This window comes from Chiloscyllium plagiosum, chromosome 8 (genome assembly GCF_004010195.1).
Source record: "Chiloscyllium plagiosum isolate BGI_BamShark_2017 chromosome 8, ASM401019v2, whole genome shotgun sequence".
Classification (NCBI taxonomy): Eukaryota; Metazoa; Chordata; class Chondrichthyes; order Orectolobiformes; family Hemiscylliidae; genus Chiloscyllium; species Chiloscyllium plagiosum.
Genome location: NC_057717.1, coordinates 89,825,674 through 89,842,179, shown reverse-complemented (window position 1 = coordinate 89,842,179; position 16,506 = coordinate 89,825,674). Strand labels below are relative to the sequence as shown.

General features: G+C 41.9%; 1 protein-coding gene across 1 annotated transcript in view; it reads left to right on the top strand.

Annotated features, from left to right (window-relative positions):
- Nucleotides 1-2,741: 2,741 nt before the first annotated feature.
- Nucleotides 2,742-16,506, top strand: part of LOC122552173 (cAMP-dependent protein kinase catalytic subunit alpha-like) — a 213,375-nt gene continuing 199,610 nt past the window's right edge. Inside the window, exon 1 of the mRNA XM_043694713.1 lies at nt 2,742-2,858. Within this exon, the coding sequence (XP_043550648.1) occupies nt 2,753-2,858 (106 nt within the window). The 5' untranslated portion in view covers nt 2,742-2,752. The remainder of the gene's footprint in view (nt 2,859-16,506) is intronic.

The following is a 16,506-nucleotide window of genomic DNA, read 5'->3' as shown; positions in this document are numbered from 1 at the left end:
CTCAGGGTAGGGGAGTCCAAAACTGGAGGGCATAGGTTTAAAGTGAGAGGGGAAAAATTTGAAAGGGACCCAAGGGACAACATTTTCATACAGAAGCTGGTGTGTGTATGGAATGAACTGCCAGAGGAATTGGTGGAGGCTGGTACAATTACAACGTTTAAAATGCATCTGGGTGGGTACATGAATAGGAAGGGTTTGGAAGAATACAAGCTGAATGCTGGCAAATGGGACCTAGATTAATTTAGGATAGCTGGTTCGCATGAGCGAGTTGGACCGAAGCTCTTGTGCTGTACATCTCTATGACTCTGATCATAATTATACACAAAGGTGGGTTGTAAAGGAAGAAAGTGATGTTGAAAGATGGAGAGATTAAGCAGGGGATTCCAGAGCTTCGGAACTTAGCAGCTGAAAGCATGGCCACAAATGATGGAGAAATGAAAATTGGGGATGCTCATGAAGCTAATTACAGGATCCCAGACATCTCAGCAAGTTGGGGGAGATTATACAGGTCGAGAGGGCAAAGATAAAGAGAGACTTGCAATCAAGGAACATCAATTTAAACTCAAAGTGCTGCTCATTAGGAGCAATGTTGTTTAGTGAGGATAGAGGTGATAGGTGAACAGGATTTGCTTTGTGTAAGAACACAGGCAGCAGAGTTTCGGATGATGTTAAGTTTATGGAGGGCAGCACATGATTGACTGAGCATAGGAATAGTCATGCCTGCTGATTAAAAAAAAGCTCCAATTGCAGATGACCTAAGATTGGGTGGACTCAAACCATGTTCGAGGGGTGAGAATAGACAGTGTTGATGACAGTGTGACTCTGAATTCAGAAGCTCATCTTGTGATCAAATTGATGGCAAGTTTGAGAACAGCTTGTTCGGCTTTAAAGTTACAAGAGAGAGCGACAGTTATGGAGAATTGGAGCAAGAACTTCAATCTTTGCATTATTTTGTTGTTGGAAACGTCTGCTCAGCTGCAACTGGATGTCACTTAGAGACACTGGAGGCGCCAAAATGCTGTGGTGAGGAGAATCTGAATATTGCTTATGTAGAAGTGTATAATGATTTCAGACGATCAAGCTGAGGAGCAGCTTGTCATGAAAACAGGATGGGGAAGGATAGATTCTTGGAAGTGAGCTCAAAAGGGCAATGGTCCAGAATGGGAAAAGAAGCCAATGCAAGCAAATCTTTGGCTACAATAAGATAAATAAGAATAAGATTTTAAAAATCTTTTAGCCAGAGTACAGCTGAAACTGCACTGCACCCCTCTGAAGCTACTACATTGTTCCTAAGGTGCTACAGCCAGACTGAACACCCTAAATGGAGTCTAACCAGAGCTTTATATAACTGTAATATAACTTCCGCCCCTTTGTATTCTATCCCTTTTGAGATAATGGCCAACATTCCATTAGCCTTTGATGATGTAATAAAAAGACAATACGGTTAGGGGCTGTCTGACATACATGGAAACCAGCGCCATTTTCAAGTCACTAAATCAAGCTATGGAGAGATCAACACTCAATTATAGGGTTTTTGTTTGGCCAAGATAGAGTATGCACTCTCGCTCTGTAGAGTTCAGAGAGCTTAAATATAGGTTGAGCGGACCAAAGGATAAGGATCCCGAAAAAGCAGTCTTACTACAGTTGAACCAGCTCAAGAACCCGCCTGAGCATCTTTCCACTGCTGATCCGGATAGGACCAACCATCTGATGGACCATCCTGAATACTGGCCAGGTAAAACCAGGGATGCCCAGATAGTTGAAGGCTTCTCTTTGATGTGGTCTCCAGGTAAAACCAGGGATGGCTACTTGGTCAAATGGTTAATCTTCAGGCTGGACTCCATAGACCAGTAGAGTCCACTTAGTCAATATTCTTGTTGTGAACCACTCTCCTCCCTGGACACCAGGTTAACCAAGGGTTTCTGAACTGGGATTGGGGGAGGGGAGGGGAAAAGGGGGATAGGAGTTGAATGGATGACATCAATGAGACCGTTGAGGAGGCGCATCAATTACCGGGAGTGGGCGGGGCCACGACCTGTCAACCGGCGGCAGTGGGTGGAGTCACGTCGTCGCAAGTGACCGCCGGTGGGCGGGACACAGACCAGCAGCAGAAGGCGGGGCGGGCACCTGTCATCCGCCGGTCCATCAACCGTGAAGGATGTCAATCACAGGCCGTGGGGTTGGGCGGGGCATTTGGACAGTCAATCATCCTTCGTGGGCGTGGACTCGTCGCTCGTGGAAACGCGAATCTCCCACGAGTGGACAGGGCCATGGGTCACGTGATGAGGCGGAGCATTTCCCCGGTTAAGGGCGATGCACCTTCTGCACCAATCAGCGAGGAAGCCTGGCTTGATAGACAGCCCTCACACCCAATCGAGGCGGAGGAGCTCATCAAGCTGCTGCCATCGTCGGTGCGGGGAAGGAGGGTGGTTTAAGGCCTATCCGGTAGGAGCGTCGTGGGGGGGGGAGAAAAAAAAAAAGAGGAGGAAGAAAGAAGAATGGGCTTAGCTGCCTCTCGCCGAGAAGCTCCACCAACCGGCGGCCGGCTTCGCCCGTCAGCCGCTCCGCGGTAACCCAATCGGCGCGGCCCGAAGGCGGGATATCTGCCGCTGCCGGTGGCGCTGGGGGCGGGGAGAGGGACGCTTCCCTCACCCATTGGCGCCTCCCTTCCCCCTCCTCCTCGCCCCGCCTCCGGGGCTGCCGGTCGGCGTTCAGGAGTCGGAAGGTGCTGCTGCTGGTTGGTGGTGGGGACATGAAACTCTGGCGTCTGACTAGTCGCGAATGGTCCAAGGACCACAGCAGCAGCAGTAGCAAAACTGCCATCTCCGCTGCGGAATCGACGGAGCCTTTGGACAGTGGTGCGTCCTCGGTGCGGGAAGGGTTAATGATAGAAGCGTTGGGGTGGGGGGGGTTAAGATACAGGGAGCTGACAACGGGTTCGGGATACAAGAGGTCAATGATGGGGTCAGGGTGTGGGGTACCTGATGGTTCACGGTACAGGAGGGGATTAATGATGGGGTCAGGATAGCCAGGTAAATGATGGAGTCAGGGGATCAGTGTGCACGGTGTGGTTAAAGACAGGGTCAGGGTGTAGGTCTAAAATAACGGGGTCAGGTATGGGAACAAGTTAATGATTAGGTCAAGGTATAGGAGGGGTTAATACTGGAAGTAGTGTCTAGGGAGTTAAATGTCAGGATGCATGCAATTGATGATGGGGTCTGGAACTAGGGGTAATGCTAGAGTCAGGATTCAAAAGGGCCCTATTGATGGGATGGTGTATATAGTGGTTAACAATAAGGTTAAAGTTGAACGAGGTGGAGTTAAATGTCAGGATGCATGTCTGGAACTAGGGGCAATGCTAGAGTCAGGATTCAAAAGGGCCCTATTGATGGGATGGTGTATATAGTGGTTAACAATAAGGTTAAAGTTGAACGAGGTTAATAATATTGGTGGGGTGCAGGTGCTTAATGATGTGGTCAAGTTTGAAGAGGTTAATAATGATTGAGGTGTAAGAGGCTAATGATGTGAAAAGTGGTTAATAGTTGGACACTCAATTGAGAAACCACTTTTGCCTCCTCATCCTTCCAGTCAATGAAGTACTCTGAGAAGTATGGGCATAGCTGCAGCAAAACTGCAACAACCCACTGTTTGCTAAACATCTAGGAAGTCTTTTCTGTGATGCCATTTGCTGAAGAGTGGGGTACTGGAAAAGATTCACCTTATCTTTCAATGGCTACCAAAGGGATTTTTTTTCTGCCGCAAGTGTGGATAAGGGGGTTGACAAAGGACAGTGCATCTGCCAGAGTAGGGTCGTGATACAGGTCGTGATTGCAGCCTTGATGCTGCAATTAAACTCAGTGAGTGTTGGAGAGCGAGAGAGAGACACAGACAGACTCTGGTTTAGTAACATATTTGGAGGTTGAGATAGAATTAACATTTCAAGTCCAATATGACTATGACTGTTCTCTAAACTGAAGGAGGCTGGAAAAGTGATGAGTTTTATGCTGTTTAAACAAAAATTGAAGGAGGACCAAGTAGAACAGATGGTAAAGATGCCTCAGAAACACGAGGAAAAGGAAATGCTGATTGTATTAGGGATGCAACTGAAAAGTAGGTGTCCCTGGTGCTGGAGCTGGCAGTGTCAGACATGAATTATGTGTCACACACCTGGGGAGTGATTTAGAATCGCCATCTTCTATCTCTTCACAGGTACAAGTACCTGGTTTAACTCCCAACACCTAGTGTGACAAAAGATTAAACCTAAGAGTAAATCAAAGCAGAGAGTGCACTTGGTAAACCTGTGTTGGTTTTGGTTCGTACTAGAGAAGGATCTTGTTAGAAGTGTAAATTTGGAGGAATTGTCTTAACATCTTCATGGAACAATAATTCTGGAAAAAGAGTGTTTGATTATCCCACTGAGCTTAATAGTTGGATATAGATATGACTACGTTAGTGCCTTGATTTCAATAAGAGTTAGAGAAGACAGTGTGTGAGATTATGCATTGTGCATCTAAGCAGCAGTGGTGAAAATGATAAAATGTAGCTGTCGCAATCCAAATTGTTTTTAATAGCACTTATAACCTTTAGATTCTTTTCCACAGAATGACATCTGAATACTAGAGGGGACTTTTAGAAGTTTAGAAACAATGATTGGCCATTAAGGCTTTATTTTTACAATGCCACTCATTGTTACTACAGGACAAGTCCGATTGCAGACTAAAACCTGGCTTGATGGGTAATTTTTTCTTCATTTACATTGATTATTTTGCACTGAAACATAAACACACAACACTGCAGATTTGGTTGAAGTAATAAACTTCTACTTTATTACACAAAAGAAATGAAGCTAAAATAGAACATACCAAATTATTTAATACAGTTTAAAAAGGTTTTAAACATGCAGCAAAAACAACATCCCGTCTGTTCCCAATACCATCATGTTATTGTACTCAAAGCTAAGGGAGTGGCCATTCACTCTCAAATTGATGTAACTGTTTTTTTCCGTTTCCAGTCTTGAGAATTTTAATAGATTCACACGAGCTGAGCTCAAATTTTCTTATCTTCAAATAACCTATTCGGGTTTCTAACCAAACATTTCTAGGCTGAAATTTTCAAACCTAAACCCTTGCTTTGAGGTAACCTATTTCCTAAATATTGCGAACTGACTACTTTCTCCGTGAAATCTTCTTTGAACTGAATTCAAATGCTTTCCACACTGTGGATTTTTCTAAGGCAAACAAAATCTAGAATCTTTTAAACAAAAAGCAAGCAAAAACCTCTTGATTTGCTGTGACATTGTAAAGCTCTTCTATAACCAATAAACTTGCAATATCACTCCAAGGAGGCCCAAATTAGTTGTTCTCTGACACATATATTGGTTTAAAATCCTAGCTTCAAGTCCAAAATTAAGTATTACACCTTCTATAAAACACAGACCAAAACTCGCAAAATGCAAAATAAATGACATTAATATATATCACGCACCATCCCTCTGTGATATGAATGCAAATGTATCTTAAGAGACATCTTTATTACAAATCAAAAATTACCTTAGCACTATTTCTATTTCATATTAGCGGTAATAACATATTGACATTAAACCATGTTTTGCGTAAGTCTATGGGTATTGCAGCGCTTTTTTTTCCTCCTGTGTTCTTGATAAATTGTCTGCTATTTCGAGGTGTGTGTGAATTAGTTTCAAATTATACAGTTGGTGAAATAACCTCCATCGAAACCATTGTAAGTTCTTATCCTGAAATGTTTCTCAAAACAATCAAAAAATTGTGATCCCTATAAGTAACTCTTTCTTTCACATTTGATGTATATTTCAAAATGATTTCGAGACAACACAAGATTCTAAGCCTCTTTCTCAACCACTGAGTATTTTTGTTGCCTGTGGTCCGTTTCTTTTGAAATAACTGACATACTGTTTGATTCTCCATCTTGTAGTAAAATAACATCCACCCATAGCAGCATCATTGGCATCAACCTCCAATATATGAATAATTTTGCCTAATTTGACACTTCTAAAATTAATGAGATGACCAAAGCGACTTAGTTTGTTAAAGGCATTCTGACATTCTTGCATTATCAAATTTTCTGCCTTCAACAAGCTAGTTGAATGTACCACAGCAGCACTGAAGTTTGGAACAAACTTCCACATGACGACAAATTGCAATATTTCAAGTTTGTCCTTGACACAGGAAAATCCACAATCGCGTTCACTTCTGTCTGTGCTACTTGACCTCATCAAATAAGTAGCCAAGTAACTCATTTTGGTTTGTCAAATTCACTCTTAGCCAAATTTATAACCAAATTGACTTTTTATGGGCAGTCCAATTGTTTAATCGAATAGTGTAAATCTTCTTCCCAGGTTTGGCTGGAAGCAATAAAAAGTTTGATGTAAATCACACAATTACACAATCCTTTAAGTGACTTTTAGTTGATCATTGGAACATTCCTAGTCCATTTATAATTCCAAATTACATGTTGCATTGATAAAGTCTGGTGTTACAAAAGCCAATATTTCTTTAGTTGTATTAATTAATGGAACTTGCCAATATCCTTTTAGCAAGTCAAATTTGGTGACATATGTACACAATTCTTTCAATGCAGTCCTCCAATCTTGGAATAGGATGTGAATCCAATTTTATTACCACATTGAGTTTGCAATAATACGGAATCTTTGTAAACTATCTGGATTTGTCACCATTGCGATAAGTGAGCTCCACTTACTCTGATCCATATCAATAATATCATTGTCTACCATGAACTTCATTTAATTTCACACTTGAGCTAGTTTCTCTATATTGATTCTGTAAAGATGTTTCATAGATAATGCATCCCTATATTCACATGAGCAACCAAAAACATTTTTTCGTACCTCTTCTCACAAACTTAGGGTGAGAGGGCAAAGATTTAAAAGGGACTTAAGAGGCAACTTTTTCACACACAAGGTGGTGCATGTAGAATGAGGTGCCGGAGGAAGTGGTGGGGCTGGTAAAATTACAGCATTTAAAAGACATCTAGATGGGTTTATGAATAGGAAAGGTTTAAAGGGATATGGGCCAAGTGCTGGCAAATGGGACTAGATTATGTAAGGATATTTGATCTGCATGGACGAGTTGGACTAAAGGCTCTGTTTCCATTGCTGTACATCCCTGTCTCTAACTCAATTTATGATCCTGTAGAAGCCCTGTATATTATCTCATTAGTTTTTATAGATGATAAAATATCAGGACATATTACCTTTTAAGCAGCTCCATTGTTTCTACTCTTTTACTTTATTTGTTCTTGCTTTGATAATGTCCAATGAATGGGGAAAATTATTGAAAAAAACAAAGTTAGGTAATAACTAACACCTTGTCACCAGCTGCAAAACTTTAAATATTGGCCTTTTTAGTGATTTTTTTTTTTTCCCATCAACATGTCCAGAGATGTTATTACACATGCCCAGAGCATGTGGGACTTGAATCTGGCCTCCTGATCCAAGGAGAGGGGCACTTCGCTGTGCTACAAGAGGGTTTTTACTTTGACCTTTTTATCTCCCCTGATTTTCATTGTTATTAGATTACTCAAACATGCTGTTCAAATGCCTTTTGGCCAATTCATTTGCTTTGGTTAGTTTCTCCTTTAAATTCGAAACATGTCCATCTATTAGCTTGAAATGACTAAATTCTATGGACTTACTTGAAGCTTCTCCATTGTTGGTTTACGTCATTAATTGTAAGTATCAGGCACCTATTGTTAAAAACTATCTTGAGAATGTAACTTTAAAAAAGTTCTGGGATTTACATATGAAGGAACCGGAACTAATATGATTATTCTAAATGATGAGAGACTGAAGCTAAATTTGTTTAATATTACATTCCATGACACTGCAATCCTGTTGCTATGAATTCTGTGTCTCGTGATTCTGCTCAAAGTGCTTCGAAAGCTAGTACCTCCAGATAAACCTGTTGGACTGTAAAAAAACTGTGATTTTTAACTGTTTCCAGATGCCCTTTTCGTGAAGATTCCTGTTAATACAGTCAGTTTCCCTATATCTTGCATCTCATCCATCACGCATTCTTTTTCATTGTTCAAACACAGTTTTATCACCAAATCCATCAAAGTCTTACAACAGGAATGCATCAAATTGCCACTTGAATCCATTATATCTGCTTCAATGGCCTTTTTTTAGTAAACTAGTACCATTTAAGTCAAACTTATGCTATCTACAGTTTGTAACTGGGTGGATGGGGTGATGGAGTTCACCAAATTATAGAATGATAGCTTCCTTATATTTGAATGGAAGCAGCCCATTTGGTCCATTGAGTACACCGACCCACTGAAGAACATCCCACTCAGATCCCCCGCAACCTATCCTTCTAACCCTGCATTTACCATTGCTAATCCAGTTAGCCTGGACAGTATGGGCAATTTAGCATAGCCAATCCACCTAACATTGTCAGAGGGAGATCAGCCTGAAGACTCCTCTGGCTGAGGGCTGCATTAGTATCAAGTTACAGAAAGTTTAAAATTTGGCAAAAAGATGCTGGCTGGATCACAGAGCTATCACTGTGTCAGACAGAGCAGGTTAATATTTCAAACAAAACCAGAAATTGCTGGAGAAGCTCAGCAGGTCTGGAAGTATCTGTGGAGAGAAAGCAGAGTTAACAACTCAATATCAACTATTTCTCTCTCAACAGTTGCTTCTCCGATTTGCTGCGTTTCTCCAACAATTTCTATTCTGTTTTTATTTCAGATCTTCAGCATCTGCAGTTCTTGTTTTATTTGAGGTTAATATTTCAGGTGAGGATAGCTTTGTGCTTTGAGCTTGTGTGTTCAGGATGAACTGGCCCAAGCATCATAAAAACAAAGTGCTGGAGAATATGACCCAACATGTTTGACATGGGATCCTCTTAGAAATTTTTATTCATTTGCCATGCTTTGAACCTGTGTTCTGGGGATAAATATATACGGTATGCTGAACCATGATGATCGGGGCTATTCTTAAAACTGAAATCCATGTTTCCAGTCATCCGTTTAAATCTCAATTTGCTTTTGCTAACACATATTTAGTTCTAATTTAAAGTTTGTCCACCAATGAGACAATACTGCCATGAATGGTGCTTTCCAAAACTCCACACCCAGATGAGGACAGATCAGTGATTGTGAATTTGCACAAACATGACCACATGATCTGCGTTTCAAAGTCCATATAGCCCAGAGGCTGAAATTTGGACGCCTTGGGCTTTCCATACTTGTTGGGTGAATTCTCTTTTAGATGTGAATTGGCAGTTTTAACATAGTTTGCATGAATGTTTCTAGCTTGTAGATGTAGGTTTGCTCGCTGAGCTGGAAGATTTGTCTTCAGACGTTTTGTCACCATACTTGGTAACATCTTCAGTGAGCCTCCAGAAGAAAACAAACCATCCAGCTCAGTGAGCAAATCTACATCCAGAACCAAAACCTGAGCTACAAATCTTCTCAACTTGTTAATGTTTCTAGCTGTTTGTTCTGGCCTAGGCTTTGTTTTTGACATTTCTACACATCCTGTTTAGAAAGAAAGTCTCATTGCTGCTTCCCTGTTCTAATGTCTGTGCATATGAATCTATTTTTTGGAATTTTGCCTCTATAGCTATGCTTTTTGCTGGGAGGTCATGCCAGCTTTTAGCTGTATTTTTCTTCTTCACTGTGTGCTGTTCTAAAGCTGCTAGCTTCTGGCTCTTCTAACAGAATGTAGTTGGCTTTAGCCGAGTCATGGCTGCCAACAAAGCTTTGCTCATCGTGCCTTCTCTTCCCAGTATTGGATGTTTCTGAGCATGTGTTCATTTTGTGGCATGTTTTCCGGACTATACACCTGCAGGGCTTCCTTTGCGCCCAGGCTTGTGGAATCTCGCTTCCGTGAAGACTGATCAGAAGGACAGCTGTGGTTTGGAACTTCATATCAGCTTTCCAGAAGAAGGGGAAAAAAAAAGTGATGTGGAAGGACTGACATTTTTATAATTGATTATTCTCATTTCAGCTGAAAATGACTGCAAACAACTCGCACATGAAATGAAAATGCAAACTACCTCCTGCAGTGTAAAATGAGGAATAAAATGGCAACTAATACTGACAACTATATGTTTGTAAAAAGGACAAATAATCACAGCGTTAATCGAGAGAGTTTTAACTTCACTGGATTATTTGAACATATAAGTTATTTAACTCTTTGTATGAGGTAAGCATTCTGAATGGTTTAATAAAACATCTTGTCACAAAGTGGAATTCAATGTTAGTATCTTTTCCTATTGAGACAAAAGTGCTCATGAAGGTTACACTTCTGGGCTGGTTTTATTCAGTTCTGAATGCTGAACTGGTTCCAATTCCTAAAAGCTTTCTGTCAAAACAACAAACTGAAGAAAAAATAGGTGGATGAGGTCACTGAGCGAAATTGTATTACAGAAAACCTCATTGAGTTATGGGCAGACGTCATGCCTTGTCTTGCTTATGTGTACCTGTCCACCTTTCTTACTTCTGTTCTCTTAGCAACTGCTGATTATAGAATGCAGAAAACAAGGGAAATCGGATGGGTTTGCAAATGAATTATTCTTCCCCATTTTTTTGCCACTTTTCTCTCTGTCTTTCTAGCTGTGCTGTTTTATATTTGGATATTGTTTGACTGGAGCTTGCTATTCTTTGGTGCATACCCAAATGATTGTGAAACTAACTAGGTTAGGTATCTTAGCTTCTCCTGACTCTGACCATGATCTGACCTCCATGTGCTGTTTCACTAGGAATCTGGAGTGCTCGATCTCCCTAACCAAGGGGTTCAAGTTCTGATGATCCTGCTAATGTGCAATGAGTTCAACCATCTCCGCACACGTTTGGAATTAAATCTTGGATTTTCTGAGTTTTGGTGGCTCATGACCTAATTTTGAAGCTTAGCCATTAGCTGACCACAGTATTTTTGTTTGGGAACAAAACTGGTGTAACACAAAATGCGGTATCTTGAGTTTCATGGCATCTCTGAAAGTGAGTAATTGAAGTTTAGCGCTTGACGTGTAATTTAGAATATGATAAATTTTCAGGAAAAAGTGATTCTGTAATCCCACTAGTATTACCATTTGTGATACAAATGAATGTTACCTGGTATATGTGGAAAATGCTCCTACAGTCTTTGCACTTCATTAATATAGTAATTTCTTGTTACATGGGACAGCCTTGGAACACCTGCAAGGTTTCTCAGACTATTGAGTAGAAATATCTCTGGGTAACAGTGTCTGACCTTGTTTACTGTGTGAGATATGCACTATTGAATGAGCAGAAGTTTTCGTCAGTTAAAATTTGGTCAAGCTTAGGTTATGAACAGTCTGGGAAGACCAATGTGTTCTACTTGTCTCAGAAGTGAACGTTTGAAACTGTATACTTTCTATCGTACTTCTGCTTGAACTATGTCTATTCTTTTGAGCTCCTACCTGGCCTCCAATCTTCCAGCTTCTGGAAACCTTGACTCATCCAAAACACACTTCCTTATATCCTGACTTGTACCAAATTCTTATAAACCATCATCCTTATTTGTGCTCAACTACACCACTTTTGATTCCAGTGATCCCTCATTTTAAATTCTTGCCACCTGTTCAAATTCCTTCCTAGTCTGGCAGCCATAGCCTTCTCGAGCTGTAAAACTTTTAGAAAACTCTGCATTTGTTCAATTATGGCCTCTTGTGATATATGATTTCCTTTGACCTTCTACAGGCAGCCATGCCCTCAAATATCTAGGCCCCAAGCTCTGGAATTCCTTGCTCAATGTATTCGCTTCTCTCCTTTCTAAAATACAGCTTAAAACTCACCTGTTTGATCAAGGTTTCATCAGTTTCCCAGTATTTCCTTGTATAGTTGTAGTTATATTTTCGTACTGCATAACCTTGACAAGTTGTACTCCATTTTTAAAAAGGTGTGAAGTAAATGCATGTTGCGTGTTTCACCCCCTCACTTTAAGCATCTGCGTTTCAATCTGCTTCGTTTTAGTGAGTCCAATGTTACTGGCATGCCTTCATTATGTATGATTTGAATTTCCCACCAAATGCTTTGGATGGCTTTTCTTGGGATGTTTAATGAATTCTAGCTGCAAGCTAGTGATAAATAAAAGCTTCACAAACTCTATTACCCATGTGGCTTTGCTGTCTTTGTCTGTGTGGTCAGCGTGATGAATAACCCTCAACTTCAATGTTATGATGTAGGGACTGTTGTGTGGCTTTTATTTTCCATCTCACTGACTTATTAATTGCAAACGCAATGTTTCCTGCATTTTTTTTTTCCCCCAACGTGATGCTGTGTCCAGCTTTGCAAATAGTTGTGACCTCTCACTGAGATCTGAGAAAGTGAGGAGTAGAGATGGAGTAGAGAATAGAGCAGGAGAGTGAGACCAGGTAAGAGTGAAGCTGGGTTGAGGACTATGGGTACAATGTAGAGGCAAGTGAGACCAGAGGAGATGACTGAAAGGGATAGCTGCTATGATAATTTGATTAGAGCTCCACAGCAGCCATTGTAGGTTTCTATTTGGAATTGCTTTTTGGGAAGTTGACAGTAGAAACTGGTTTTACCCAAAACCTTGATTAAACCACAATATTCAGAAGGTGAAGTTTGCCACGGCATTCACTTGTCTTTTTAACAAATCTCTCAACTGTTACCTGAAGTTCTTCCACGTTATTTCCCTGAATTTTCATTTTGGTTGGCTTCAGCGCACTTGAATTCTGGCATATTTTAGCATGACTTAACCCAAGCACTGCTGATTAATTTCTTGTATGCTTCTGAGAGATTTTCTTTGTTTTCAAGATGAAAGTAGTTGCTTTTCTGGTTGTATAATTCTTTGTTGATCTGAAATGAGCCTCAAAGTCATTCTGTGTACCACCTTGAAGAGTTTAACAGCACCTTTGACAAGACAGCCCTCCCTCCATAGCACACAAGGACGTCAGGCTGGATTATGTAAGTCTAGCTCTGAGTGGGACTTGAGCCCACCTTCTTTTGATTCTGAAGTGAAAAGTGTTCCTGACAAGTCTCTGTTGGAATACCAAATCTGTATACAAACATGAATTAAGAGCAGAGTTAGCCCTTTCAACCCTCTAGTATGCTCTGCCACTTGATAAGGTCATAGCTGGTCTGGCTGTGCCTTGAACTCCACATTCTGTCTTGCCTCTAATAATCCTGTTAATAAAAAGTCAAACTTTTGACACAAGATATAAACTGTTTCTCCCTGGGCCATAACCTCACCATGGAACACCTGTCTACTGTGTCCAGGCTATGGTCCATCACCTCATTTCATGTGGTGATCGCCCCCCCCCCCCTCCGCTGCCTCCAAGCTCGTAGTCTCCCAACCCCTCACAGTCCACTTCTACTTCCTCCCCAAAATCCACAAACAGGTCTGCTTGGGTAGACCCATTCTTTCTGCAAACTCCTGCCCCACTGACCGGATCTCTTCCTACTTCAACTTGATTTTGTTTCTCCTTTGTCCAGTCCCTTCTCACGCTTTGATCAATTTCAGAGTTTCCAGTTCATGGGCTTTAGCTGTCTCCTCTTTATGATGGATGTGCAATCTCTTTACACTCCATCCTCCATCAGGATGGTCTCGGTGCTCTCTGCTTCTTGTGAATAAACAAGTGTGAGCCATCCCCATCCACCATCACTCTCCTCTGCCTGGTCGAGCTCATCCTCACTCTGAACAAGTTCTCTTTTAATTTGTTTCACTTTCTTCATGTCAAAGGGGTGGTCATGGGTACCTACTTGAGCTCCAGTTATGCCTGTCTCTTTGAGGGGTATGTGGAACATTCCTTATTCCAGTCTTACTCTGGTCCACCTTCCACAACTCTTTCTCTGGTGTAGAATTAGATTAGAAGTAGATTTTATTATCACATCTCAAATACAGGTGTACAGTAAAGAGGGTACAAAGTTGCCTAGGTACAAAGATATCTAGGTACAAAATAGAAAAATAAAGGAATACAGTTAAAAGTTCAACATGACCGTTCTTATGAAGGCAGGGACCTGTAGTTGCTCTATGCTGGGATTTTCCCACAGGGCTCGCTCTACTCCACATCGGGTGAGTCCCTTGTTGCCGACTGCCATCCAGGCTTACCAGCCACTCCTCTGTTGGCCCCTGCCACTGTCACACTCTGGAGTCCGGACTCTGCTGTTGCTGCCTCTGCGACTGCACTCTCTCCAGAATCATAGAATCCCTAGAAGTGTGGAAGTAGGCCATTCAAGTCCAAACAGCCCCTCCTGAAGACCATCCCACCCAGATCCAATCCCCTTCCCTATCTCTGTAAGCATTTCCATGGCTAATCCATCTAGTCTGCACATCCCTGGAAGCTGCGGGCAGTTTAGTTTAGGCAATCCCCTGAACCTGAATATCTTTGTAGCAGGAAACCAGAGCATCCAGAGGAAACCCATATAGACACAGGGAGAACGTGCAGACAGCACACACAGTTGAACAAGGCTGGAATCGGATACAGATCCCTGGCACTGAGACAGCAGTGCAAACTACTGGGCCACTGTGCTGCCTAAAGAAAGTAAGTTTTAGAAATAAGCAAACTTTAAAAAAAAACAAATGGAAAAATGGATGGAATGGACAAGCTCCGGGCTCAAGAGTCCAGACACTGCCTACTCTGCTGCTGATGACATCATCGCTGCTGTTTTCCCCTCTCTCGCCGGAATTGGAAAAGATTAACTATTCCAATTTTCACCCTGCTCGCACCTTCATCTGGTCCATCTTTGACTCCTCCCTTCCTTTCCTCGACAGCTCTGTTTCCATTTCCGGAAGTAAGTTGGTCAACAGTATCCAGTACAAACCAAACACACCTGCAGTTACCTTGGCTATACATCCTCACATTCTGCTTCCTGTAAAGACTTCGTTTCATTCTCCCAGCTTCTCTGTTTCTGTCTTGTCTGCTCTGATGATGCCATCTTTGACAAGGGGGCCTCTGAAATATCGACCTTCTTCCTCAACCAAGCTTACCCCAGCACTGTGGTTGACAGGGCACAGGGCCTTCAGCTGGGTCTGACCCATCTCCAGCGCTGGTTCTCTCTCCCTTCCCTCCCACAACAGAGAGGGAGACCTCCCTCTTGACCTCCCCTTCTCTCTTGACCTCCCCTACCATCCCATCCGCATCCATAGAATTGTCATTTCTGCCACCTCTAGCAGGATGCTACCACCAGACACATGCTTCCTTCTCTTCCATGGAAAGGCCCATTGTTCCTGATTGTTTGTTTGCCCCTCTTTGGGAGTGACACCCACTCTCCAGTGTCCCTGGAGAGGGAGAATGCGGTGCTCTCTGGCACAATATAGGCCTTCAGAGACCAGTGAGTACCATGGACTGGGGTGTATCGTCACCCTGAACAATTTTTAAAACAGAAATTTAGCAAGTTTATCTGTTCAACTGTTTAATTTGTTTTATTTCAATACAGTGCCCCAGTAGGAGCTGTTTCATTACTGTTGATGCCCTGCTTTAAAAAGTGGACTGTCTGAACAGGGTTGGCATTTGCACTAATTATCTGTCGTTTTCTTACCGAGGTACCCGAGTTGAACTGGGGTGAACAAAGTCAAAAATCTCTCAACATCAGGTTACTGTCCAAATGATTTGGATGGGGTGAAATTTGTTAAGTGCATTCAGGAAAGTTTCTTCAAGCAGTATATAGAGGGTTCTACATGGGAAGGGACAAAACTTGACATACCCTTGGAAAATAGGGCAGGACCGGTGAGGTGACAGTGGGGGAGTACTTTGAGAACAGTAACCATAGTTGTACTAATTTTACAACAGTGATGGAGAGAGACAAAACTGGTCCACAGGTTCAAATTCTAAATTGGGGCGAGGTGAATTTTGATGGAATTAGACAGAAACCTGCAGTTGTTGTTTTGAATAGTTTGTTTGCAGGCAAAGGGACCTCTGGCAAATAGGAGGCCTTTTAAAGTGAGGCAGCTAGAATTCAAGGTCTATATGTTCCTGGGATGGTGAAGGACAATGTTGGCAGGAATAGGGAACCCTGGATGACAAGAGGCTTTGACCAGGGAAGAGAAAGGAGACATGGGTTAGGTACAGGCAGCTGGGATCAGGGGAATCCCTAGAGGTATGTTGGGGATACATGAGCTTACTGAAAAAGGAAATCAGGAGGGTGAATACTGGGCACGAGATAGCCTTGGTTGAGAAGATTAGGATGAATCCAAAGTGTTTCTCTCAGTATATTAAAGGAAAATTAGAGAGAGAATAGGAACCTTCATGGATGAAAATGGACATGTATGTGTAGAACTGCAGGAGATGGGTGAGGCTATCAATGAATATTTTTCCTCTGTGGAAAAAGATATGAAGACTTGGGAACTTGAGGAAGCTAGTAGGTCCTATCTTGGTCGTATCACAGTAGAGGAGATGTTGGATATATTAGAATGTATGAAGGTGGATCAACCTCCTGGTCTTGCCCAGATATATTCAAGAACACTGCAAGAAGCTAGAGAAGAAGTTGCGGGCACCCTGGCTAATATTTTTGCATCAT